Raw genomic sequence first — 27,423 nt, 5'->3', positions numbered from 1 at the left:
ACAAATTATTTTCAGAAACAGCAGACTCGAGCCCAGTGCCTGGGAGGTCTTCATCCACCATTTGTGGTATGGAACATACTCATTCATGTCAACAAAGGAAAAGAACGGATGGGACCAGGGGCTGCCTAGGCACATGCCCTCTTAGTTAAATAACAGGGTTTGGTTTCTTGAAAAACTTAGTCTGTTTTATGTAAATAAGCTGGTTAAGACAAATTAATATTTTCCTGGAAATATTGCTTTGGTGTTCAGGGTCTCTAGCCTCTCTAGGTCTTTAGCCTACTGGCTAAAGAGACCCTGAACACCAAAGCAATATTTCCAGGAAAATATTAATTTGTCTTAACCAGCTTATTTACATAAAACAGACTAAGTTTTTCAAGAAACCAAACCCTGTTATTTAACTAATTAATATTTTCCTGGAAATATTGCTTTGGTGTTCAGGGTCTCTTTAGCCAGTAGGCCCAGCTGGACTGCTTATTAGTGGAGTGTTGGTAATTACCCACTTAATTCAAAGCCATTTTCAGAAACCAGAGACAGTAAAATTTGGCTTTGGATTTTGATAGTTGTATCTAACTTGCAAGACATCTGCTAAAGAATGCAGAGAATGTAACTTTCTGCTAAATTTTTCATATAATCCTAAAAATTTAAATTGAATATGCACTGCTTTCTGATTTAGGTAACATGCATCTATAAATTTTTCTTTCAAAGCAAAGCAAAAAACATGCTGTAGTTAGAAAAGCAAGTGTTAACATACTGCATAAATTAAATGCTTAATTTCATACAATTAATATCTTTCACTGCACAAAGCCTGTGACTATTCATACAATTAATATCTTTCACTGCACAAAGCCTGTGACTATTAGGATTAGTATATTGAAACCACAGCAGAGAGAAAGATATGAAAATGCTCTGGAGCATTAAGAAAGCAATACAAAAAAAAAAAAAAAAAGCAATACAAACACAAGTGATGAAAACAGTAGTAACAGAGCCATAAAAGTCAACACATTAGATTCTCTGATCAATCAAAGAAAACGTATTTTCACTCTCTGAAATATAAGACATGTATTACCCTATTCTGTTTTGGCAATCAGAACACTGCTAACTTTCAGATTAACATTATAGATTGAAAGAATAGTTGGAAGCTATTTTCCCAGCAAAACTTGATATTACAAAAAGCACAACAAAAAGTCTCCATATATTCCCATTATTTTTATTTTGTTTAGAAAATAAACGTGAAATTTTCTTTCAGCACAACATATTCTGTCAAAGAGCAGATGAAGGGTTACATGTAGTAGCAGTGGCAGCAGCAGTAATAATTACTGAGTGTTTACCAGGCACTGTCCTAAGCACTTTCCCCCAGCAACTAAGCAAGTTAGGGGAGGGTGGTCCACAGCTTCTCCTGCCTCCCAGACTCTTATCCCAACCTCCATAGGTCATCCCCCTGCCCCAATCTACTTACAGTGGGGATCAGAGTGGCCAAACTGCCAAGATAATACTAGACTCTGTGAGAAGAAGAAGTGAGTAGGCCAGAGTTGAAACAGACCCTTTTGTCTTTGAGTACAAGGTATATAAACATATAGCAAAGAATGGTAGAAGGAGTAAATGAAATAGAAGTCTGAAGATCTGGGTATCACACCAGGGCCTACCACTAACTTGCCATCATTTAATCCTCTAAGGAGCATTAGTGAACCCAGGCGTAAACTGACTGGAATAGATGAGCTCTAGGGTCCCTTTCAAAAATAAAACTCTATGATTCTAAGCCTTTAACCCAATATGGAAAGAAGGTTCTGTATATAAATGATGTTTATTCATTTATTTTGTTCATTCCCCCAATTGCGCCCTCTGCCTTATAAGTACTATATTTATAACAGCCTCCCTAATGCTATTTGCATTTCAATCAGCAAGAAACTGTTAAAGGAAAGAAGTTTTGTGGTCTTGATTTTACTACTGATTTCAGAGAAATGGTGAGTGAATTATTCTTCTTTACTAAATGGAGATGAAAATCTTCAACTACAGTTATTGAAGAGGAAGTAGAACTATTAAGACCCAGTGTGGGGCCTTCCCTGGTGGTGCAGAGGTTAAGAATCTGCCTGCCAATGCAGGGGACATGGGTTTGATCCCTGGTCTGGGAAGATCCCACGTGCCGCGGAGCAACTAAGCCCGTGCGCCACAACTACTGAGCCTGCGCTCTAGAGCCCGCGAGCCACAACTACTGAGCCCACAAGCCACAACTACTGAAGCCCGTGTGCCTAGAACCCGTGCCCTGCAACGAGAGAAGCCAACGCAATGAGAAGCCCGTGCACCGCAACGAAGAGTAGCCCCCACTCACTGCAACTAGAGAAAGCCCGCGCACAGCAACAAAGACCCAACGCAGCCAAAAATAAATTAATTAATTAAAATTAAAAAAAAAAAGACCCAGTGTGCCCCCAACATCTTCCCTGTCCCCATCTTAGGATGAAAATTTCTAGGAAAAAAGGATGAAAAGGAAAATGTCATAAAATTGAGTAAAAGAGAATCATTTATTTCACTGTACATTATTCGTATTTTGCAAAAGGAGCCTATGACGAGGATGAGGAGCTTGCTTTCTAAAGGATAATGTGCAAATCCCATAAGCCACTGGGCTGTGATGTTCAAGGTGTGGGATGCTCATGATCACTGGAGACCCAGACATTCCTTTCTTGACATCACAGTAAAGGGCTCTGATATAGAGATATAATCTTTTTTTTTTTTTACATCTTTATTGGAGTATAATTGCTTTACAATGGTGTGCTAGTTTCTGCTTTATATCAAAGTGAATCTGTTATACATATACATATGTTCCCATATCTCTTCCCTCTTGCGTCTCCCTCCCTCCCACCCTCCCTATCCCACCCCTCCAGGCGGTCACAAAGCACCGAGCTGATCTCCCTGTGCTATGCGGCTGCTTCCCACTAGCTATCTACCTTACGTTTGGTAGTGTATATATGTCCATGCCTCCAGAGACATAATCTTGAGGCAGGTTTAAAAGCTACAAATTTTCTAGGCCACATATTCAATATTTTACCTATATTTTCTTCCTGTAACTGGAAACCCTTTTTCACCATTCTTCAGCCCTACATTCCATTTTAATCTTTCAAGTTGGGATGCCCTCATTTGTAGCTGTTGAAAATTAGTTCTCTCTTTAACAAATTTTCTAAATCCAAATTCCTGCAGAGAAACTAAGTAATATAGCGTGAAGTAGCTAAGTATAACTACTGTCTTTAAAAAATTTTTTTTTCTTAATTTTTTTTAAAAAGTATAACTGCTGTCTTTATCTTTTTTTGTTCATCCTAGCAAACAGGGTAAATTCCTTATAACTGCATATTAAAAAGTAGTATCTGTAGTCATTCCAAATTTTTAATATCACTCCTACTAACACAACTCAAATCTGCGTTGTAGAAAAAACAGTATAGCTAGTTTTTGAACGAGACTATAGCAAGGTCATAAAATAGTTCATTCAACTTGACGTATTCCAGAGTTATGTTATTATATGGTCTAGGCCTAGGAGAAATGGGATTTCCTGATGCGTTCATAATCAAGACTCTGGGATCTTCTAACATTAGGGACTAAGAATGGCCTAAACTACTGCCAAATACCAAGAATTTGTTGCTATGATCAAAAACAGTCAAAATAATCGTAGAAAGCCAAGCCCTGTTGTTTTCTGAACCGAAATCAGAAACTGGCTATACAGATTATATTTTCGCAATATTAACACAAGTGGGATTCACCTCTATATCTGTAGCTTAAATTCTTTCAAAATCTTAATATTTGCTTAAAATCTTTACTACTCTCTTTTGGCATAAGCATCTGTTTTCTCCTGTCTGTGTTATTTCAGAAAACATTTCCAGTTCTCTTTCCATAGGTCACCCAGCCCAGGAGGCTCTTAACTACCCCAGCATCTCTTATTTTCTTAATCCCAGGAACAGAAGTCATGCTGCACTAGAGGGCAGCCCTGTGGGCAAGGGGTCACAGCATACTATTCTGAAGTGTCACACACAGCACTGCACACCAGGCACAATTACCTCTGGACTGATCAGTGCGAAAACCACTTGCACAACAGGTGCACCAAGCCAGTCCTAAACGCCATCTGTGTTTGGGTGACATGTAAGGCTTGACAAAGGAAAAAAACAGGAATAAAGAATGCTGACTTGGGTTTTTATTAAGAAAGGTTTGTTTCTGCATGTCCAAAGTAATTTCTCTCCATTTATTGAGACTTATTTTCTCCATTTAATGGCAATACTTACAAAAATGTAACTTGCCTAAAATCATACTAATACACAAATAATTCTCTAATTACAAATCCTAAAATACTCAAATTCTCACACAAAAGGTCTGTTTTCTTTGGCATGACCATGTCTACTTTGTATACATAGTCCACTTTTGAAAGGATATCCTTTCATAGATCTTCCTTTTCCAAGAATTTATATTATTGAATTTCTTTTTCTAAACTAAAGCTGTGTGATATGCTTGACAGAAACAAGCAGAAAAATGCTTTCAAGACTATGATTTAAGTTTATAGTTCATATCTGGAAAAATGTAAAAACTTATAGCTAAACAGGTTGGACTAAGTACAGAAAACGAAATGCGGGCAGAGGAATAATGAAACTCATTCACGCTTGAGCATAGTGAATCCTGTATTTTAGAAAGAGCTTTAAAAAAGCTCAGGATTGTGGGAAAAGGAGTAATTTATACTTCCAGTATAAGGAGCAATAGATACAAGTCAATTAACTGGGAGAAAAGAAACTTTAGGAAATGAAGTGCCATTGCCAGCTACTTGGAGGCAACGATCCAATGGTAGGTTAAAAATGCAGGTTTATGGAATAAAGTAGCTTCCTCTATAGCTAGACTTTACTCAAAATGTCTACCTTACTGAATTTTTACTTTTCCTAGATCTCTCACTAACATCCAGAAAAGTATTTTCCTACTATTACTGGTTGAGAGATCCTAGACTTTCTGACATGTGCTGTATCAATCAATTTTTTGAGCCTGTTTCTTAATGAGAGAATATAGTAAGAACGCCATGGCCTTACCTCCATGATGGGGTTGGATGCCAACACCTTTTCCTCAACATTGGCTTCACTGGCGGAACCACTTACAGTTGCAAAGTATCGCATGGCATACTTAGCTGAAACTGTTTTTCCTGCCCCAGACTCTCCACTTACGATGATGGACTGATTTCGTTCATCTCTGTAAAACAAAGAAGAGTAACTGACAGTGCTGCTCACTTTTGAATGTGATTAACATGATTATCTCTGTATTCTCATCAATGAGCCATGGAGAGTTCCTGCTCGTTCACACATGCAAAAATGTGGGAAGGAACCTAAGAATGACATTTCCTAATAAAAACAACTACTTATAAATTAACAATGAACAGAGAGGGAGAAGAAATATCAGGCATTAAATTAGAGAGCATCACATCTAAGGATGAATAGTCTCTGAATTTTTTGTGTGTACATATCTCAAACACACTTTATTCCTAGAGAATTATTTTGGTCTATTAGAATACTGTTGTCAACCACCTTTAGAAGAGACAGGAGTTACAGCAAATAAATTTAGAAGAAAATACTACTTAATTGAAAAAAAAATTATCTACTAGCTAACTGTCCATAGTGTCACCCACAAACTCCAGCTCTTACTAAAGTACCCTCATTACCAGAGAAGAAATGGTTCATTTGTTGGCTGATTCATTCAAATATGTTAGAACTCAAAGACTACCAACTGGACTTCCCTGGTGGCACAGTGGTTAAGAATCCGCCTGCCAATGTAGGGGACACGGGTTCGAGCCCTGGTCCGGGAAGATCCCACATGCTGCAGAGCAACGAAGCCCATGCATCACAACTACTGAGCCTGCTCTCTAGAGCCAGTGAACCACAACTACTCAGGCCACGAGCCACAACTACTGAAGACCACGTGCCTAGAGCCCGTGCTCTGCAACAAGAGAAGCCACCGCAATGAGAAGCCCGTGCATCGAAGAGTAGCCCCCGCTCACTGCAACTAGAGAAAGCCTACGTGCAACAATGAAGACCCAATGCAGCTAAACAAATTAATTAATTAATTAAAAAAGCAAAGACTATCTACTATTACATCTTTAATTCATTCATACAATGACTCAAAACTCTAGGTGAGGAACTTACTCATAAGACTATTATTTCTTTGAGGATGAGGACCTATGTCACCATATCGTTAATATCCAGCAACTAGTCCAGAGTTTGACACATCACAAGCGCTCAGTAAATGTGTATTGATTATAAGTAAATAAAACTTTAATAACCAACCTAGCCTAGGAATAAATCTGCTTTGGCTATGATTTCGACTGGGAAAGAAGCAGTAAACTTCTGCTTCCTGAGATGAAACCAGCAGTCAGCTTCAATCCATCAAATTAACTGAACAAGTACACAAAGGTAGTAACATTTTTGCCCTTAATTTATGGAGAGACAAGATGAGTTCAAAGGTTTTTAGGCCACAAGATTACAAGGTTATTTCACTATAGAAGACGATCTTTTAAAAGAAATTTATTTATCCAACAAACATTTAGCAAACACCTGCTACGTGCCAAACATTGTGCTAAATACTAGGGATACAAGTTTAAAAAGCCATGATCTGCATCTCAAGTGGTTGAGGGTCTAAGAGGAAAGACAAACTAATAATTAAAGATTATAATACATGGGATGGGGTACTGAGAGAAGGAAGAGGTGATCAGGGAAGGCACCCTGGAGATGATACCTCAGCAAAGTCTAGAAAGATGAGTAAGAGAAAGCAAGCAAGGGAAAAGGAAGTTAGGAAGGAAACATTCCAGGGAAAGGAGATAACATAAATGAAGGCTCAGATGCATGAGAAATTAGGAAACATCAGATAATTTAATTTGACTAGAACATGAAGTAATGACAGATAAGGCTGCAGAGGTTAACGAGAAATGGATGATAAATATCTTACATGAGCTGTTAAGGAATCTGAAGTTTACCTAAAGGTCACGGAGTGTTACTGCAGGGTTTTAAACAGAAAATAAACAATCTAATTAGTAAAAATGCTCTGGCAGCAATGTGGATATGGGTGGCAGAGGTCCAGATGAAAAGATATGAAAGTCTGAACAAAGACTGTGGTGGCCATGACCGAGAGAGGCAGATGGGTTTAAGAGACACCAAAGTGATAGAATCAAAAGTACCTGCGATAAGTTTCCAAAGTAGAAAGATTTGGTTAAGATTTGGTAAAGGTTGGTTTTTCATTGAGAAAGGGTGGTGACTGTATTATTTTACAAACTTTGAAAAATACAATAGGAGTACCCAACTCAGGCCTGATTAAGTACATTCACATCACACTACCAGCACCTCTAAGCAGCCTGTTCAGACACTCTGACTCCCATACTGTGGGGAAAATCAGGAGGACCTAGGGGACACAAGGAATGTTTAATACTTATAGTAAAGGCTTGCATGTAACCCTCATTTTTTTAAAACATCCTTGAACCTCATACTATCTCATTCCCTTTTTATTTGAACTTCTAGACTCAACTGCATATTCCCACTGCCTCTGTTCATACATGCCTGATTTCAAGATAAATCACTCAAAATCAAAAACAAAAAAACCCAAACAGTTCTCATTGTGGGGCCAATGTCCCTTTTTTTTCGTCATTTAGAATATTTTAATGTTCTCAGAATTGATGTCTTTGATACATTAATCAAGGACAGTATCATCATTCTTTGGATTCCCTTCCAAAATATAACTAGAAAAATGATCTCTTCCTAATTCCTGCATGATCAGTTCTGTCACTACACCCTGTGTGATAGCTACCTTGACAAAATTCTCCCAGCATTTCTTCCAATAATAAACAAGGTGAAGAGGCTTCCACTAGTCTGACAAAAAGGAATTATTAGTGGGAACTGCTATCCTAAACTGTACTGCCTTTGAAATACTATTTCAAGTCTTTATGACAAAATGTTTCGTAAAAAAAACTGAAGCATTCATTATGTAGTAGCCCTTTCCTATACCATGGGGAAGAAGAGAACTGTTAAAGGAGATAAGGTTGAGGATTATTCAAATGAATCACACAGATTTGTACAAATACACACATATACACATTGATGTCAAGCACATACCAGATACATTTTCTCTTTCAGGATTTACGATCCTGGATCCATATGACCAACAATTTTTAAGGGACTTTATTATTTATTACATTTCCCTGACTTCAGCAGAGGCTTCCCTTCTTCTTGAAGCCTAGTAGAGCATTCCAATATATAAATAAGTACAACTTTTCCATTACATAAATTTCTCTGAGTCAGGCTCTGGTCTTCAATCTGTCATTTACCAATTTCATGACTCTGAGCAATTGCATGCCCTCTCTGGGTCACAGTTTCCCTCATTTTTAAGATTAAATAGCATCTAAAGTCTTTCTCAATTCTAAAGTACTATAACTTAAAAGTTAAACTAACTCCGGAGTTGACTTTTCAGATGTTGGATGGGCCATAGTCTGCAGTCTAAGCCAGGTAAACTCAAGTACAATTGGAATAGGACACGCTTACAGATGCTCAGATGGGCTTGAAGGGCTGGACTTGAAATGGGCAAACATTTCTTCTCCATAGGACCCCTGAATCTGAGATGGCCAAAATCAATAAAGGGCTACAAAGAGAAAAAATGTAAATTCCATCCCCCTGCTTTTAAATTAAGAACAGGAAACAGAAATCTTTATAAAGTAAGAACAGTAGTTTTTAAAACGTTTTTCAGTTTTATGTGGCCACAGGAAGAAATGCCAAAAAGAGACAAGAGCAGAGACAGGTAGAAGTGGGGAGCCAACTAGAGACACAGAAGGGAGAAGGGTAATACATAATAAAGATGTGCAAAGGGAAAAACAAGAAAAGTATAATAGAGATGCGGAGAAAATAGACAAAAACACCAGGGATAAAAAATTTTATGGTTTTAACGTGAATATCAGAGTCTACCCTACTCTCTTTATTTGAGCTGTAAGCTTTAGATTGTTACATCTATGTAAATAATAATTCATTATTCTTCGAAATTTTGATTAGCTGGTCAGCCACTATTCACAATTCTTCAGGTTTCTCGTCCTTATAAGAAACTTCTTTTACTTTTGGGATGTAGATATCACTTCAAGGACCTGATAAAACCAAGTTAAGGAACAGAGATTCACCACTCTTCCTCAAGGACAGATCAATCTGGAGCATCCTAAGGATGCAGGAACTGAAAATTTATGATTTCTGGCTTGGCCAGTCCTCTCAAGGGCCCCCGCAATGATCCTAAATAGCCTGCATACTGGGTGCCCCAAAGCAGAGGTGAACTCTTGTGGCCTGTTTCAGTCAATGTTGCTTCCAGAGGCTATAATGTGAACGAAAAGCCACTACGTAAATATACTGCTTCATTCATTCATGCAACAAATATGTAATGAGTAGCCACAATGTGCCAAACACTTTATGAAGATAAAAGACTCTAGGGTCATAGCCTATTGAGAGAGACTGAAAAGTACAGTTTAAATACAGTGGAGTAATTACAAGAAAAGAGGTCTATCCAGAATATTATGAAAGCATGAGGAAGGGGTATAGAACTAGTGGAAGATGTGAGGAAGAGCTGTCAGGAAATGCTTTCTAGAGAAGGTGATGCCTGAATTGACCCTTATACGATAATTAGGAGAAAACTAGGTTGTATGGGAAAAAGGCAATAGGAATTAAACTATGGAGAGGTACCTGAAACCCCAGGAAATCAATTATTCAAGGATAGACTATCTACTCTGGGTTGATGAAAGAGAGAGATGTTACACTTGAGTCTATATTCCTTCTATCTATATATGTATTTGGTTTGTCCAGCCTTTCCTTAGATTATATCTAGTAAGATTCATTTTGTATCAGTTATATTATTTTATACATTTTCCTTATGAACTTTGCCCTTTAAAAATGTAATCTCTCTAGGTTATGGTGCTCATATTTTCCAAGACCATCATCTTGTCCTCTGCAAACTTAATGAGCATACCTTCCATTCACATCCAGGTTGTTAATGAGGAAACTAAGTAATGCCAGCCTCAGACCTGACTCATGCAGGACCCACTTTACTATATCCACACACCTCAATGTTGACTCTCTCATAACCATCCACTGGGTGTTGCCATGTACCTTGGTTAAGTATACAAGCACCTAGGTCTAGTTTTTAGCTTATAAGTGAACATGTTCTCATGAAACAAAATCTAGAGTTTTATTTTCTTGCAGGCACTCAATCTAATTTCTTCTCCTTTATCTGATCCCTTGTTAAAAAGGAAAATTATTAAGTTAGTGTAATATAATGCTTTCTTCCAACATTGTGTATTTACTGTGATGTGGCTTTCACTTGAGACTCTAATCCTTATTTCTCTTGTTAGAGAGGTGCTAAGTTTTTCTACATTTTTATCACTTGTCAAACCTCAAGCTGCTCAGCTCTGTTTTTCCAAGATTTCTGCTCTTGATCAAAATCCCAAGAAGAAAAGATTTACACTCTAAAGTGGATACTAGACAATGAGTTCACAAGACAATGTGCAGTATCAGTTTTTAAGTATAAATATTTACCATAAGACTGTGCTGGCACACTGATGAAAGCTGTGCTAGAGAGGTAGAGAGATTATTCAGGAAATGAAAATAAGCGTTTCCTGGAGATACACCAAATTCCTGCTGAGAAGTCTGTCACATGACTATCAGATCTTCTCATGTCAATCTGATTTTCTGTTCCATCAGTATAGAGCCTATGAAATTAATATAAAGATTCCATAACAAAAATAGCCAATTGTTTCTAGTTATACATATTTTTTAATATTCTTTTCCATTATGGTTTATCATAGAGTATTGAATATAGTGCCCTGTGCTATACAGTAGGACCCTGTTGTTTATCTATCCGATATGTAAAAGCTTACAGCTGCTAACCTCAACCTCCCACTCACTCCCTCCCCCAACCCCTCCCCCTTGGCAACCACCAGTCTGTTCTCTATGATTCTGTTTCTGTTTCATAGATAAGTTCATTTGTGTCGTACTTTAGATTCCACATATAAGTGACATCATATGGTATTTGTTTTTCTCTCAGAAATAGCCAATTTTATTTGTTTGTAACTTTTATAGACTCATATACTTACTGCACTTTATTCCTACTACAAACTTACTGGGTAGATAGTTCTCAGTAAGTCCCAAATTCATATAGTAAAGAATTCTGAAGAGGAATCATTTATCAGGAACTGAGGTGGTCTCAAAGTAAAAATTGAGTGGGATCATGAAGAATAAATAGAAACCAGGCAGATAACAGAGCATGGAGAAGGATATTCTAGGCTGAATAAAAGGTACAGAAATAAAAGTATGCAACGTTAGTTAATCTGAGGGAATAGATTAATATTGTGATAATACTGTGTTAGAATAGGGTCATACAGTTGGAAGTAAGAAAATTAAACAACAAAGAAGAAAGGCTCTGTAGCCTCAGAGCTTGATTCATATCTCAGCTCCCAGATACTATTTATTAGCATGATAGTCTGAAAGTTACTTTCCTCAGTCTCCTCATTTGTAAAGCAGAGGTGATGATGTCTGCTCCCAGGGGTGTAATGAAGATTAGAGGTAACATGCCTGACATCATGCTTGGCACACAGTATACCTCTACACATGGTAGCTGCTAACTGATAGAAGTGAATTCACCTTTATATATCATAAATAAAATTCCTTATCAGGTAGCATGCCTACTTGCCTAAGCAGGAATACTTGGTACCACATGGCAGGTGAGTCACAACTGGCAACAGGAGAGATTTTATAATCTATAACAGCCAGCATCCACTTGGCCAATGGACCTTAGAAGTGTGAAGCATTCAGTCTGCCTAAACAAATGCAAGAAGGGGCCACTCTAAGGAAAGGCCTAGCAAGAGAGTCAGGAAGAATAAAACCCGATGAGAGGCTAAAATGAACAGAAAGAGAATGCAGCCATGAGACTCCATGATGATGAAGACCGTGATGACAGTAACAGCTTATATTTAAACAGTGTTTCTCAAAGTGCTTTTCATGTTTATCATCTAATGTAATTTTCACCTCTGAAGTAAGCATGATAAATATTATCTTTTCTTCATTGGGGGAAACAATAACACAGAGGTCAGATGGCTTATCCAAGTTTAGAGTAGAGTTGGGTTGTTATACTCCACATCTCTTAGTTTCCAGAGGAAAAGTCTATACTATGTTCCTTCTGCTTTGCTACAAGCCTCCTTATCATAGCCTGCCCTCCACTAGAAAGAGTAAAAGACTTATGCATCAGTGCCCATGAAACTGAAAGGTAACAAGTGTGTACAACAGAATGCCTTAAATGTAAAGCTAGACCATCTAGTGCAAGTGTTCTATTTTATAGGTGATAAAACTGAGGCCCTGGGAGACCAGAAGATTTAAGCTTATATTGTTATTTACTGATGGAGCTGTGACTAGTATAGATATCTTTTCCATTACACTAAGGTTATGACTATAACTCTCTAATTTATTTCAAGAAAACTCATAAATGAAACTTAATCGATCAAATTTATTTGCTCTACCATTAACAAGGGAGGAAAAAAATACCAAATCAAAGCGATCAATATTACTTGGTTTTAAGGAAACAAAAAGAAAAAAAAAAACCCTGATGTTTTAAGGAATATAATATTGTGATTTAGTTATCAGAGAGCAGTGAGTTTCAGCATGAGAAAAGACTGGCAAGAATGTGAGGCAAGTTTATTCCTAGATACTTTATTCATAAAGACATACATATCACCTTTTTCCCCAAGATGTGGACAAAACCATCTCATTATCTAGGCCTTTGCTCCACTGTGTATCTAGGTCACGTTGTATGTTTTGCTGCCATAGCTTCATTAAAAACAATTCGGAAGAGCAATAAATAAATACAAATACAAAAATGTATATGCACAAGGTTATTTATTGTAGCACTGTTTGCAATTGCAAAATGTTGAAAACAATCTAAGTGATCATATATGGGGGAGTGGCTGAATAAATTCATAAAGTGGTGGGGAAGAAAGGAACCAACTTAAGTAACTTTGGAAACTGGCACTTTATATTACATAAGGCTAAAGACAAAATGAATTAGACGCAAATGTACTTGAGTGGTAAATTTGCTTTTCACAGGGATATGGGTTAGCATTTCTGATACAAAGAGTATTCCAGGATTGAGCAAACAAGTAAAAAACTACGGATAATGAGAGCCAGGGTTTTCAAGGTCAAAAAAAAAGTTAAAAGAAGGAAAAAGAAATCAAGAATAAAAATTGTGGTGTTGAACTAGATTTGGAGGTATCAGTGTGAACTCATGGTTTTTAATATATATATTAAATATACAAATAGGTATGTGCGTATGTGTGTAAAAAAGTGCAAAGTCTTTCCTACTTAGAGAAAGGTAAATTAAAACAACATTAGGGGCTTCTCTGGTGGCGCAGTGGTTGAGAGTCCACCTGCCGATGCAGGGGACACGGGTTCGTGCCCCGGTCCGGGAGGATCCCACATGCCACGGAGCAGCTGGGCCCGTGAGCCATGGCCGCTGAGCCTGCGTGTCCGGAGCCTGTGCTCCACAACGGGAGAGGCCACAACAGTGAGAGGCCCGCGTACCGCAAAAGAAAAAAAAACAACACTAGGATACCATTTCTCACTTGTCAGACTATTTTTCTATGCATGCACAGTTTTGCATAACATTATATTATCAAGAGTATAATCTAGTCTTGAAAATAGTTTTTTTTCTCCCATTCTCCACTCTCAAAATAGTAGGGTTCCCCGATTAACATCAAAGACATTTCCCTGATGCTGTTCAGGATCCCTGACGCCCCAGCATCTGCTAACCTTAAAATTCACACTTTCCTTGAGATTTAATTCTACCAGATACAGACAGATTTCTTTCAGCACTTAGGCCTTTTAGTTCTGGTCTGCCACTCACTAGCTGAATGACATTGGGCAAGTCACTTAATACCTACAAACCTTGATCCACTCATCTGTAAAACATAACATCTATCCTTGCATGGTCACAGAATTACAATGAGATTCCAAAGGCAGTTTTTATAAACTATATGTCCTTTTACAAATGTTACGTTACTTTAATAATAATGCAGGCCAGGGACTTCCCTGGCAGTCCAGTGGTTAAGACTCCGCACCTCCACTGCAAGGGGTGTGGGTTAGATCCCTGGTCAGGGAACTAAGATCCCACATGCCGCACGGCACGGCCAAAAAAAAAAAATGCAGGCCATCTGAGACAAATCAATCAACGCTGTTTAATGAATAATTTACTAGTCGTTATTCACTGTATTTTAAAATATCTGTGACTCAGCAAAGAAGAAATTATCACATCTAATAAAAGTCATGAAATAATAAATAGTGCTTCCACCAACCTGGCCATTTGCTTGTAAGCTTCTTCAGCTACTGCAAAGATATGTGGATCCATATCGCCCATGTTCTGACCGCTGTATGCATTGATAATATCTTCTCCATAAATAGGCAGCTGCTCATAAGGATTTATAGCTACTAGGACTATACCTGGGAGAAAGGTAAAAAAAAAGCAAAAGAAGAAGTCAGTAATATCCTCAGGGGCATATCAAACTTGGTAAAGTGAGAATCATAGTTAATACTAACTCAATTTCAGTTAATACTGAACTAACAAATTGTTAAGGGTCAAAATATATCATAGCCTTTGCCTCTGAACCCATTATACCTAGTCCTAACTAAAACACCATTTATGAACTAGACTAGGTGATTTAAAATAATAAAAACGGTGGCAATGTTGAAAGGACTTTAAATATTTTTGTAATATTTAAACCAAAAATTCCACTTCTAGAAATTTATCCAAATGAAATAATCATAGATTCACATAAAGGTTTTTTTTTTGAAATAAAGATGTTTATCATAATGTTATTCATAACAGTGAAAAGTGGAAACAAAGTATATAATAAAGGGAGAGTGGTTTATGTACAGCACAGGGAACTATATTCAATATCCTGTGATAAACCTTAATGCAAAAGGATGAAAAAAAAATATATATGTACAACTGAGTCACTTCACTGTATAGCAAAAACTAAACACAATATTGTGAATCAACTATACTTCAATAAAAGTTTTTTTAAAAAGGGAGAGTGGTTTAATACGTATTATTATATCCATGTAACAGACTATTGAGCTACCACCACAAATCATGTTTATAAAAAATATTGTGTCATAGGAAAACATGACACAAAACTATATATAGACTGATTCCAATTTTATATCTATTTATACTCTCTCACATATACACACAGGATATAAGACAACATAATACTGGTTATTTTTCAGTGGTAATTACATGTAATTCTTTTTCATTTTTTATACTTTTTTGGTATTTCCTTAAATTTTACAGCAAGTATATATTAACTTAAAGTCATTCATTCAACAAATATTTGACTACAGCTAGCTTTCAAGTCATTACTAAGTGCTATATTTATAACAGTAAACAAACAAAAAGACAAATCTAAATGGAGTATAACCTTTAAAAATTGTGGGGACTTCCCTGGTGGCGCAGTGGTTAAGAATCCACCTGCGAATGCCGGGGACACGGGTTCCATCCCTGGTCCGGAAAGATCCCACATGCCGTGGAGCAACTAAGCCTATGGGCCACAACTACTGAGCCTGTGCTCTACAGCCTGTAAGCCACAACAACTGAGCCCATGGGCCACAACTACTGAAGCCCTTGTGCCTCGAGTCTGTGTTCTGCAAGAAGAGAAGCCACCACAATGAGAAGCCCGCACACCACAACAAAGAGTAGCCCCTGTTCGCCACAACTGGAGAAAGCCCATGTCAGCAACAAAGACCCAACGCAGCCAAAAAAAAGCAAAACAAAACAAAAAGTGTATCACTGTACTGTACACCTGTAAGTTATATAACATTGTACATCAATTATATTTCAATAAAAAATTTTTTAACAAAAGGAAAAAATTTTGCCCTTATGAACCTTATATTCTAGAGGGAAATTCAGACAATAAAATAAGTAAGAAAAATATATATCATAGGTTAGACAGTAGTAAGGAAAAGGGGGGAAAATTAAACAGAGAAGGAAGATAGACAACTAGGAGAAGAAAAGATAGGGCGAAAAGGCTTCACTGAGAAGGTAGCAAATGTGCAAGAAAAAATAAATTGAAGAAAAATGAAAATTGAGAAAAAGAAATATTCAGTTAATAGGTAGGGAAGAAAAAGAGCAAATATCAAGGATATAAAAGGTATAAATTCTTTTAAGAAGAAAATATACCTGTTCTTTTCCAAAACAGGAGCGTAATGAAGAAATGCTGAGTGCTGAGTTGGGTACACCAAGCAGAGACTTAGAAGGAAATGAATGGAAATCCCAGACCTGGGTCTCAGCAGAGAATGATTAGTGAAAGAAGGATAAGAAGTCAGTAGAGAAAGAAGAGCTGGGGACATGGGAGAAAATAAGAATTGTCCCCATGCACAATATTTCCATGGCCCTGTCCATTAGAGAAAAGAATTCACAGTTCACTCAGACAGCAACGCACACTCACCACAATATGTATAAATAAGTTTGGAATCAATAAAGCGGACTCTGAGATTGTGGAGTACAGCAGGCTCGTGAAGATAGCTGAGGGCTGTGAGGTCATTTTCACCCACAAGTATGTCAGGGTTTCTTAAGTGAGGCAGCTCCTTTGTCTTTGGATCTAGACGATATTCCAAATCCTGAAAATGCACAAGATATAGCATCTGGATAAATAATGACAATAAACCCAAAACAGGCACATACATTTTGCTTATTTCCTATTCCTGATTTGCTTCTCAGCTATTAAATGCATTCTTTTCCTGGCACCTTCCAAAACCACAGAAACTGGTGGAAATGGCAAAAAAAAATAAGGAGAGTCTTTGTTTTCACTAGATGTATTAACTCATATTAACAATTTTTGATAATACACTTTGAAAAATCAAAGCCTAGAATTTTTTTTACCTAGTTACTAGACCAGAGTTTTTAATCTTTAGTTAAATAAGCTTTTTATTTTTCCTCTTCACCTATTATAAGTGACAGACAGCGTAAGAGAGTGGTAAGAGCTTGGCTCTAGAGCCAGATCAACCCAGGTTCAAATCCTAAAACTGGTACTTACTCCTTTTGTGGTCTTGGGTATATTATTTAACCTAAATCTTTCATTTGTAAAATGGGCATCATGGAAATAGCTCATAGGGGTGTGGTAAAAATTAAGTGAGACAGTGCCTGGTATGTGCTAAGTACTTGGGAACTCCTGAACCCTGAGAGGTCCAAGAATCCCTAAAATTAGGTGTTAACACTTTGTGTGTATGAACATATGCGTAAATATACACATATATGTGTATTTTTTAAAAAACACAGTCTATGGTTTTTATTCAACTTTTAATGAGGTGCTTGGGCCCCCAAATTAAGAAGTACTACTCACTTTAAAGCCAAGGGACTATGGCTTTATGGCAAAGCCAAGCATGGAGATTGTTACTCAACTACGTATTAAGGACAAACAACACACGACACATGATAAGGAAAAAAAAATGGCAATATAATTGCAGAGAGGGACAAGCTGATTTTGTAAAAAGACTTTTGTTAATACTTTTGTTAATACTAAGATATATAGAGGTCAAATGTTCAAATCAGGTTGGAATGACTGCAAAATGGGGAGGAAATTTTTACAATCTGCCCCTCGACCTCTCTCTGCCTGTTTATTAGGGTATAATAATAAAACTTTTCCAAAGCAGACTGGTCCTTGCATTGGCTCCTGCCATACAAAAAAGCCACTTCTGGCTGTGTGATCTCAGGTAGACTGCTTAATGTCTTGGCTTCCTTATTTGGAAAATGGTTATAATACCACCTATGAACCCACAGGATTGCTGTGAGAATTAACATAAGAAAATATAGGGACTCCCCTGGTGGTCCAGTGGTTAAGACTCTGCCCTTCCACTGCAGGGGGCACGGGTTCAATCCCTGGTTGGGGAACTAAGATCCCACATGCACAGCCAAAAAAGAAGAAAATATAGCCTAAGGTACCTAACGTCGTGCCTCACAGAGTGGATGATCAATGAATGTTGAGTAAATTAATTCCTTAGTTAGCAGTCAAGGCCCTCAATTCTTCCCTGCCTTCTTTCTGAATAAACTCCTTGTCTCTGTTTTGCTCTCCTAAAATTCATCCTCCATGCTGCCAACAGTGAGTCCTTTCTAAAACACAAACCTGGCACCCTTCTTCTGTTTAAAAACACTACAATCACTCCCTATAGCACACCAGTTGAAGTCCAAGAGTTTCAGCATGAACACCAGGCCCTCTGTGATCTGGTTCCCACCTCCATCCTCTTGCCAGTCCTGTACCCTCACTTCACATCCCAACAACATGGAATTTGCGCAGTTCCCCAAACACACATCACTGTACAAGCCTCCCTGCCTTTGTTCATGCTTTTCTAGATCCCTGAAATGCACTCCTCCTTGTCTACTCATTCTTTAGACAATGCCTCTCTGACCCTTAACCTTCACCAGTCCCTCTGGCCACGACCCACTCTGTTCTATTTTTGTTTCTTGTTTATATTTATTATATCATGTGTCACACTATTCATAAGTATATGTACTTTTCCTACCTGACATTAATGTCAGAGAGCATATCTTTTGCCACCTCTTAACATGGTCTATAGCAGGTACCTTAACACACAAGCCTTGAATTAGTACACACACCTTTCTAAATCTCTGCTCCAGTCAACTTGTGATATTCACTATCTCCAAAATATATTCCAATCCTCACAAAGTCTACTCCCTTCTCTTTGTTAATCCAAATTCTATCTAGTCAAAATTCTTCCTTCTCTTTGAAGCCTTCCTTGAAGCAGCCCACAGTGATGCTTCCCTCTTTTGGGATCCTAAAGTCCTCACTGTCTTTACAGTACAGCAGAGTGGTAATGAGCACAGACCAGAAAGGCAATCTCCTGGCTTTAAGTCCCAGCTTCATCCCTTAATGCGTGTATAACCCGGAGCAAGTCCCAAACTCTCTGAGCCTCAGGTTCTTCATCCATAAAGTGGTAAAGATAATAGCCCAACCTCACAGGACTGTTATGAGGATTAAGTGAGTTACAGCATATAAAGAGCACTTAGAACTATGCCTGTACATAGTAAGTGCTCAATATATATTAACAGTCAGGACAGCATTATTCACTTGGCAGTTAATCATAAGCTTATCTTTTGACATCTTAATATTGCTGTGTTGAACTACTTTTTATATCCTGTATTTTCCTGGCTAGATTATAACTTGTTTAGAGGAAATTAACGTCACAAAGGTTTTTAAGAAAAAAGTGTGACATTGCTGTTAAATGCAGTGGAGAGATTAAAAAGGGTAGAATTAAGACTCCACTCATGCAGTGAATGCAGATGGGAAAGAGATACAACTGGTTTTAAGTTTTTCTGGCCACTAGCAAAGTATTTTATATAACAGCTTCTAAGTAAATATTTTTCTAATACCTAGTTCCAGCAAATATCATATCTCAAACTGGCTCCTTAAATGTTGCTTTCTTAGTTAATGTGAATAATTTTAATAGTATCCTAAACAAAATACAGATAAACAGGAATATCTTTGGGAGGATTAGATGTGAATCTAAACCAGGTCATAATAAATTCATAAATCAAAATAATGGATTTTTAAAAGTACCTGCTATTTTCACTAAGCCATTGAGATAGAAAATTGAGTTTGCCATTTTGCTATTTTTATCAATTAAGTAAGTGAAAATATTATATTAATTCAAAATTTAATTTCCACGTGAAGTTAAGCATGTCACAGCAAATCTACACTTTTGAATTTCCTTCACTTTATGCCAATAACAACAAATAAAAGCAAAATTCTTACCTTTCCATCCTCAAGGTGAAGCAGGAGGACTTTATCTCCTGGCTTATAATCTTTGAGCAACTCTGCTGACTTCCAAACTTCCTCGGGATCAGGTATCCAAACCCTGGCAAACTAGAAGACAAAAAGAAAAAAAAATTTTAAACCAGCAAATCAAGCATTCTTGACCTGCGCTAAACATGAGGAGATTTTCAACTAAATCTGGAAAGAAGCACCTTTGTGTTTTGTCAACAGCAAGCTCCAGCTCAGATTTCCACAAGTATTTTGGAAACAGTAATGAGTAGGTACTTTGCCAAAGGTTAGATTTCCAAGAGCTAGGTGTTAACAACACTTACAGATAGTAGACAGAGGCTAAGGCCCTTACACTCACCAGAGACAAGATATTTAAATAGCAAACATCACTCTGACAACCAACTTCCCCTTTATCCTATCTCTATCTCTGGGGAAGGTATCCAAAGAGAAACAGGTCAGAAGTCAGTCTATTATTAGCACTGTCTTTTTATGATTCTTTTCCATCTTAACCAATGAGATCGGTAGCTCTGCAGAAACAACTATACCAGAACTGGGTCAGTCTGGAAGGTATATATAACTTAGATGTTGAGACAGAGAGCAAGCTCAACTTGACAATGCCCCTTCCTATTGCCTCTATCACCTCCAACCCTACTTTGCACTCTCCCCTTAGACCCCCAGTGAAAATACACATGGCAGCCCTGAGGAAGAGGACTAAGCTTGTTCAGCCACATCCAGTGTGAAGACTGGGAAGGAAGACAAGAAGGCAAGGTCCCAAGATCCCATGAGAAACCTAGAAATGGGATGTGGCAGCAAGAGTCAGGGAGGAATCAGAAATAGGGCTGGACACACCTACCCACTGAGTCTGCTCAGGTACCTGGTGAAACAGAAGCAGTTAGCGACAGATAACCCAAGCCAAAGTGAACCAGCCGCGACAGAGCTCCCAGCAAGACAAGGGAGGGTCCAGTGTCACATAACAGCTCTGTCACCAGCTGTCTCCACTAGCTAATAGAGGGTGTGACTTTCCTGCAATGCTCCCCATTCCCTTTTTTACTCATGCTGCTCTAGTTTTACCCCTCGTTACCTTGTGAGTCCCTCAAATATCTCACTTATGATTCCTCAGACCTTATTTTAGTTATTTATGGATCTGTCCACCTCCTACACTAGGCTGCATGCTCCTTAAGCCATCTTTGAGCCCCCTAGAGGTTGGCTCAGCTCCTTGCCCACAGTTCATGGGGCATTTGTCTTGATTTTATGTAAGACAGAGGTAGGACAAGGGAAGGAAACAAAGTCAGGAGAATGGGGATGAGAGGTAGCAAAGGCAAACATCACAGACCCACCTCAGGATTTTTCCTGAAGCCACAAAGCACAGCTGAGATGGGGTAGGAGTCAGAGACTCAGGGAAGAGATTCATGGAGTAGTAGGCAAAGAAAGGGTAAACACTGATGTAGGAACTGTAGGAGAAGGATAAACAAGGATTTGGGATCTGAGGTACTGTAACTAAAGCCACAAAAACTGTAGGAGATGAAGAAGAGAGAAAAAGCCTTAAACTAGATACACTAAAATATAAACACACATCAAAGATTTATGACAATTCAAAGGTACCCCTAATTAGAAAGGAGAGTAAGGGCAAAAATGGAGATGGGCTAAATCTTATGGAAACAGTCAAAATCTGAGAAAAGACTGCTAGCACAGATTTAAGTTGCATAGTAGCTTTCAAGGAAAATAAAAACCATCTGTTCTTCTACAATACAATTTATGATGAGGTAATTCTGACCGAGTCTAATGGGAAAGCACTGGAAAGGTGGGTTCAGGGGACATGCCTGCGCTGGTATGTGCAGAGAGGGGAACCAAGCAACACTGGTTCAGCCTAACATGGCTTCTCAGGGGTTACACCCATCCTGTGTGCGTAAGGAGGTAGCAGGCATTTTTCTTACTGTATCCTACCACAAGGACAACACTCAAGAGGTCCTTGATTAATGCAGATGATTCACTGGAAGTTTTGCTAACTTGCATTTTGTCAGTCAAGGAACCCTAAAGTGTGGGCACCAAGAGTAATTGTTTCTGATGCCTCAGACACTTTGGGAACAAGACTGACAGCACTAACAGTAAATGACCAGTCCCTGAATCCCCAAAACTCTGACCCATGTGATTCTCTCTCCTTCCCCAAACTCCCACACACATAATTTGCTTTTCATACAGCACATGTGCACATCTTTCCTAGCTCCCCTATTAAATCATAAGCAGCTTGGCAACATGGAATCTGCTTGGTTCATTTTTGATACCCCATTGTGAATGTTCACAAAAAATGAATGCTTGAGGTGACAATTCAAACAAGCCTATAATAAAAACTATGTGTCCCTCTAGGCTATGAACTGAAGCAGAAGAAAAATCCCAAATCATCAACACCCCTTCCTCTGAACCCTGACATTAACACTGACACTCCATATGGTTACTAAGTAATTCACATAACCTTTAAGGCATGTTTTTGAGGTAGAAAATTCTATGGAATTTTCTATTCCTACTATGCTAAAGCACATAATGGGCTTCCAGAAATTACACACACACACACACACACACACACATACACACACACACAAATATCTGTTGAATGAAAGAGTGATATAATGAACTCCCATATACCCACCACTTAGGTTCAGAAATAGAACATTACTCCTCAGGGGGATATATTCTTAAACATTTCATTTTCTCTCCATTTTCAATCACTACTGCCATTGTCCAGTCATGCCAATCTATGTGTTTGCAGTATCCTGAATAAGCCCTGCTGCCTTACATTTGCTTTGCCTATTTCCTCCTTCTGAAACACAACCCCTCCCCCTTTCAGATAGCAGACTCCTATTCATTCTTCACATCTGTGTTAAAGTACCTCCTTCTCTAAGAAGACTTTCCTGACTTATCATCATCATTTGGCACTCTGTTCTCAATGTCCTCATTACCTCATACAATCTTCCTCTAGAATCCTTATCCCACTAAATGATGACTTTGCTTGCCTATCTCACTTGGTAGACTGTAGGTTCCTTGAGAGGGGGGGTGCATCTTATTCATCTCTGTCTCTTCAGCACTTAACACAGGGCCTGCCTAATAATTTCTTAATAAACTTTTGTTATATGAATGTTCCTGGCCTTAGACATTATACTCTAAGAGGGTAGATTAAAAGAAGTATTGGCCAGAGGCTCCCAGAATCTTCTGAAAGGGTCTATAATTTCCAGAAGTAGAGAAAGATGAAGGTGACATTGGAGAGTTGAGTTATACAGGAAATCTTGGCGTGACAGAAGGAAAAAGAGCCAGACATGAAAGGAGTACAGAAGTAATGAAACATCCTTTCCTCCCCCCACCGCAAACCTCCATCCCTTCATAATTCATGTATTTAGAGTGGACGCTATACCTCACTTCCAGAACAGAGAGCCCCACTTCCAATCCCACCACAAATTCTTTACTTAGAAGGCAAAGAGGTGCTGTGACCACCACTTCTACCAGCCATCTCCTGGAGCAGCAAAGGGGAGAACAGATGGGAAGAAAGGTAGGCCAAGAGGTTAAAGCAGGGAAAGAGGGTCACACTAAAATGGCGGAAGGAGAAAAGATCGGCTGGAGTGAACACAAGATGCATTCTGAGTAGGGCTGGAAGTAAAGAGCAAAAGTGTCCTGTGCCCCTACTGCGGCTTTTTAACAGATACAAGCATACCTCATTTTATTGTGCTCTGCTTTATTGTACTTTGCAGATATGGCTTTTTTACAAATTGAAGGTTTGTGGCAACCCTGTTTCAGGCAAGTCTACTGGTGCCATTTTCCTACAGGATTTGCTGACTTCATCTCTGTGTCACATTTTGATAATTCTCACAATATTTGAAACTTTTTCATTATTGTTATATTTGTTATGGTGATCTGTGATCTTTGATGTTACTATTGTAATTGTTTTGTGGTGCCGTGAACCGCACCCACATAAGATGACGAACCTAAATGATAATGTTGTGTGTGTTCTGACTGATCCACCAACTACTGGCTCTTTGCCTGTCTCTTCCTCTCCTTGGGCCTCCCTATTCTCTGAGACACAACAATATTGGTATTAGGCCAATTAATAACCTTATAATGGCCTCTAAGCATTCAAGTGAAAGGAAGAGTTGCAGGCCTCTCACTTTAAGTCAAAAGCTAGAAATGATTAAGCTTAGTGAGGATGGTGCATCAAAAGCTGAGATAGGCTGAAAGCACTTACACCAAATAGTTGGCCAAGTTGTGAATGCAAAGAAAAAGTTCTTGAAGGAAATTAAAAGTGCTACTCCAATGAACACGCAAATGATAAGAAAGAGGAACAGCCTTACTGCTGATATGGAGAAAGTTTTAGTGTCTGGAAGGCAGATCAAACCAGACACATTCCCTTAAGCCAAAGCCAAATCCAGAGCAAGGCTCTAACTCTCTTCAATTACGTGAAGCCTGAGAGAGGTGAGGAAGCTGAAGAAAAATGTGAAGCTAGCAGAGGTTGGTTCATGAGGTTGAAGGAAAGAAGCCGTCTCCATCACATGAGTGCAAGGTGAAGCAGCAAGGGCTGATGTAGAAGCTGCAGCAAGTTATCCTGAAGATCTAGCTAAGATAATGAAGGTAGCTACACTAAACAACAGATTTTCAGTGTAGACAAAACAGCCTTATTTTGGAAGAAGATGCCATCTAGGACTTTCATAGCTAAAGAAAAGTCAACGCTTGGCTTCAAAGCTTCAAAGGACAGGCTGACTCTCTTGTTAGAGGCCAGTGGAGATGGTGATTTGAAACTGAAGCCAGTGCTCACTTACCATTCCCCAGAACCTAGGGCCCTCAAGAATTATGCTAAAACTATCTGCCTATGCTCTATAAATGGAACAAAGCTTGGATGACAGCACACCTGTTGACAACATGGTTTACTGAATATTTTAAGCCGACTGTTGAGACCAATTGCTCAGGAAAAAAAAAGATTCCTTTCAAAATATTACTGCTCATTGACAAGGCACCTGGCTATCCAAGACCTCTGATGGGGATGTAAAACAAGATTAATATTGTTTTCATAACTATTAACACAACATTCATTCTGCAGCTCACAGATGAGGAGTCATTTTGACTTTCAAGTCTTATTCTTTAAGAAATACTTTTTTTTTTTTTTTTTTGCGGTATGCGGGCCTCTCACTATTGTGGCCTCTCCCGTTGCGGAGCACAGGCTCCGGAAGCACAGGCTCAGCGGCCATGGCTCACGGGCCCAGCTGCTCCGTGGCATGTGGGATCCTCCCGGACCGGGGCACGAACCCATGTCCCCTGCATCGGCAGGCGGACTCTCAACCACTGTGCCACCAGGGAAGCCCAAGAAATACTTTTTTTTTTAAAAGAAATTTATTTATTTATTTATTTTTGGCTGCGTTGGGTCTTTGTTGCTGCATGCAGGCTTTGTCTACTTGTGTCAAGTAGGGGCTACTCTTTGTTGCGGTGCACGGGTACCTCATTGTGGTGGCTTCTCTTATTGTGGGGCATGGGCTCTAGGTGCACAGGCTTCAGTAGTTGCGGCACGTGGGCTCAGTAGTTGTGGCTTGCGGGCTCTAGCACGCAGGCTCAGTATTTGTGGCACACGGGCTTAGTTGCTCCATGGCATGTGGGATCTTCCTGGACCGGGGCTCGAACCCATGTCCCCTGCATTGGCAGGCGGATTCTTAACCACTGAGTCACCAGGAAAGTCCCAAGAAATACTTTTTTTATTCTTTAAGAAATACTTTTCATTGCCATAGACAGTGATTCCTCTAATGGAACTGGGCAAAGTAATTGAACCATTATGGAAAGGAGTCACCATTCTAGATGCCATTAAGGACATTTGTGATTCATGAGAATCAGGTCAAATACCAACATTAACAGGAGTTTAATTAACAGGAGTTTGACCTGCATTCATGAGAATGCAGGTCAAATACCAACATTAACAGGAGTTTAAAAGAAGTTGATTCCAGCCCTCATGGATGTCTTTGAGGAGTTCAAGACTTCAGTGGAGGAAGTAATTACAGATGTGGTAGAAATGGCAAGAGAACTAGCATTAGAAGTGGAGCCTGAAGTTGTGACTGAATTAGGGCAACCTCATGATATAACTTTAATGGATGAGGAGTTGCTTCCTGTGGAGAAGCAAAGAAAGTATTTTTTTTTGAGAGAGAAATCTACTCCTGGTGAAGATGGCTGAAATTACAACAAAAGATTTAAACTTAGTTGATAAAGCAGCAGGGTTTGAGAGGATTGACTCCAATTTTGAAAGAAGTTCTGTGGGTAAAGCACTATAAACCAGTACTGCATGATACAGAGAAATAGTTCACGAAAGGAAGAGTCAAGCGATGTGGCAGATTTCACTGTTGTCTTATGAAATTGCCACAGCCATTCCAACCTTCAATAACCATTACCCTGATCAGCAAGCAGCCATCAACATCGAGGCAAGACCCTCAACCAGCAAAAAGCTTATGACCCACTGAAGGCTTAGATGATGGTTAGCATTTTTTAGCAATAAAGTAATTTTTAATTAGGTATTATACATTGTTTTTTTTAGACATAATGCTATTGCATACTTAATAGACTACAGTATAGTGTAAACATAACTTTTATTATGCACTGGGAAACCAAAAAATTATTGTGACTCACTTTATTGCGATACTCATTTTATTGTGGTGGTCCAGAACTGAACCCACAATATCTCCAAGGTATGCCTGTGCCAAGGCTTACACCTTAAAAGTACTAGAACTGGTGGGCTTCCCTGGTGGCGCAGTGGTTGACAGTCCGCCTGCCGATGCAGGGGACACGGGTTCGTGCCCCGGTCCAGGAAGATCCCACATGCCACGGAGCGGCTGGGCCCGTGAGCCACGGCCGCTGAGCCTGCGCGTCCAGAGCCTGTGCTCCGCAATGGGAGAGGCCACAACGGTGAGAGGCCCGCGTACCACAAAAAAAAAAAAAAAAAAAAAAAAAAGGTAGTAGAGCTGGGATCCAAATCTATGTCTACACTACAAGCCAAACATTCTTTCCCTTCCACCTCCCTTCTCCCTAGTAAAAACAGTAGATTTCAGAAAGAAGAAACTGCCCTCTCCCACTCCAAAATTGTTCCCCTTTGTGTTGTAATGTAAACTGCTATTAGACTGGTCCATGTCATCAGGTAAGACTTAAGACTGTCTCATCTTGGGACTTCCCTGGTGGCACAGTGGCTAAAATTCTGCCTGCCAATGCAGGGGACCTGGTCTGGGAAGATCCCACATGCCGTGGAGCAACTAAGCCCATGCGCCACAACTACTGAGCCTGCGCTCTAGAGCCTGCAAGCCACAACTACTGAGCCTGCGTGCTGCAACTACTACTGAAGCCCACACGCCTAGAGCTTGTGCTCTGCAACAAGAGAAGCCACTGCATTGAGAAGCCTGCGCACCACAACGAAGAGTAGCCCCCGTTCACAGCAACAAGAGAAAGCCCACACGCAGTAACAAAGAACCAACACAGCCAAAAACAAATAAATAAAATATTAAATTACTTTGAAAAATCATTTTAAATAAATTGGGATAAAACATTCACATAACTATTAAAATCCTTAATGACTTGGGATA

General features: G+C 39.0%; 1 protein-coding gene across 1 annotated transcript in view; it reads right to left on the bottom strand.

Annotated features, from left to right (window-relative positions):
- MYO5A (myosin VA) overlaps nucleotides 1-27,423 on the bottom strand; it is a 187,369-nt gene that overhangs the window by 106,589 nt on the left and 53,357 nt on the right. The window contains exons 2-5 of the mRNA XM_060005954.1: nucleotides 19,829-19,939; nucleotides 16,508-16,679; nucleotides 14,357-14,501; nucleotides 5,046-5,202 (exon numbers count right to left, since the gene is read on the bottom strand). Of these exons, the coding sequence (XP_059861937.1) occupies nucleotides 5,046-5,202; nucleotides 14,357-14,501; nucleotides 16,508-16,679; nucleotides 19,829-19,939 (585 nt within the window). The remainder of the gene's footprint in view (nucleotides 1-5,045; nucleotides 5,203-14,356; nucleotides 14,502-16,507; nucleotides 16,680-19,828; nucleotides 19,940-27,423) is intronic.

This window comes from Delphinus delphis, chromosome 2, assembly GCF_949987515.2.
Source record: "Delphinus delphis chromosome 2, mDelDel1.2, whole genome shotgun sequence".
Lineage (NCBI taxonomy): Eukaryota > Metazoa > Chordata > Mammalia > Artiodactyla > Delphinidae > Delphinus > Delphinus delphis.
The sequence above is the reverse complement of the archived record's forward strand: the minus strand, read 5'-3'. Positions and strand labels throughout refer to the sequence as shown.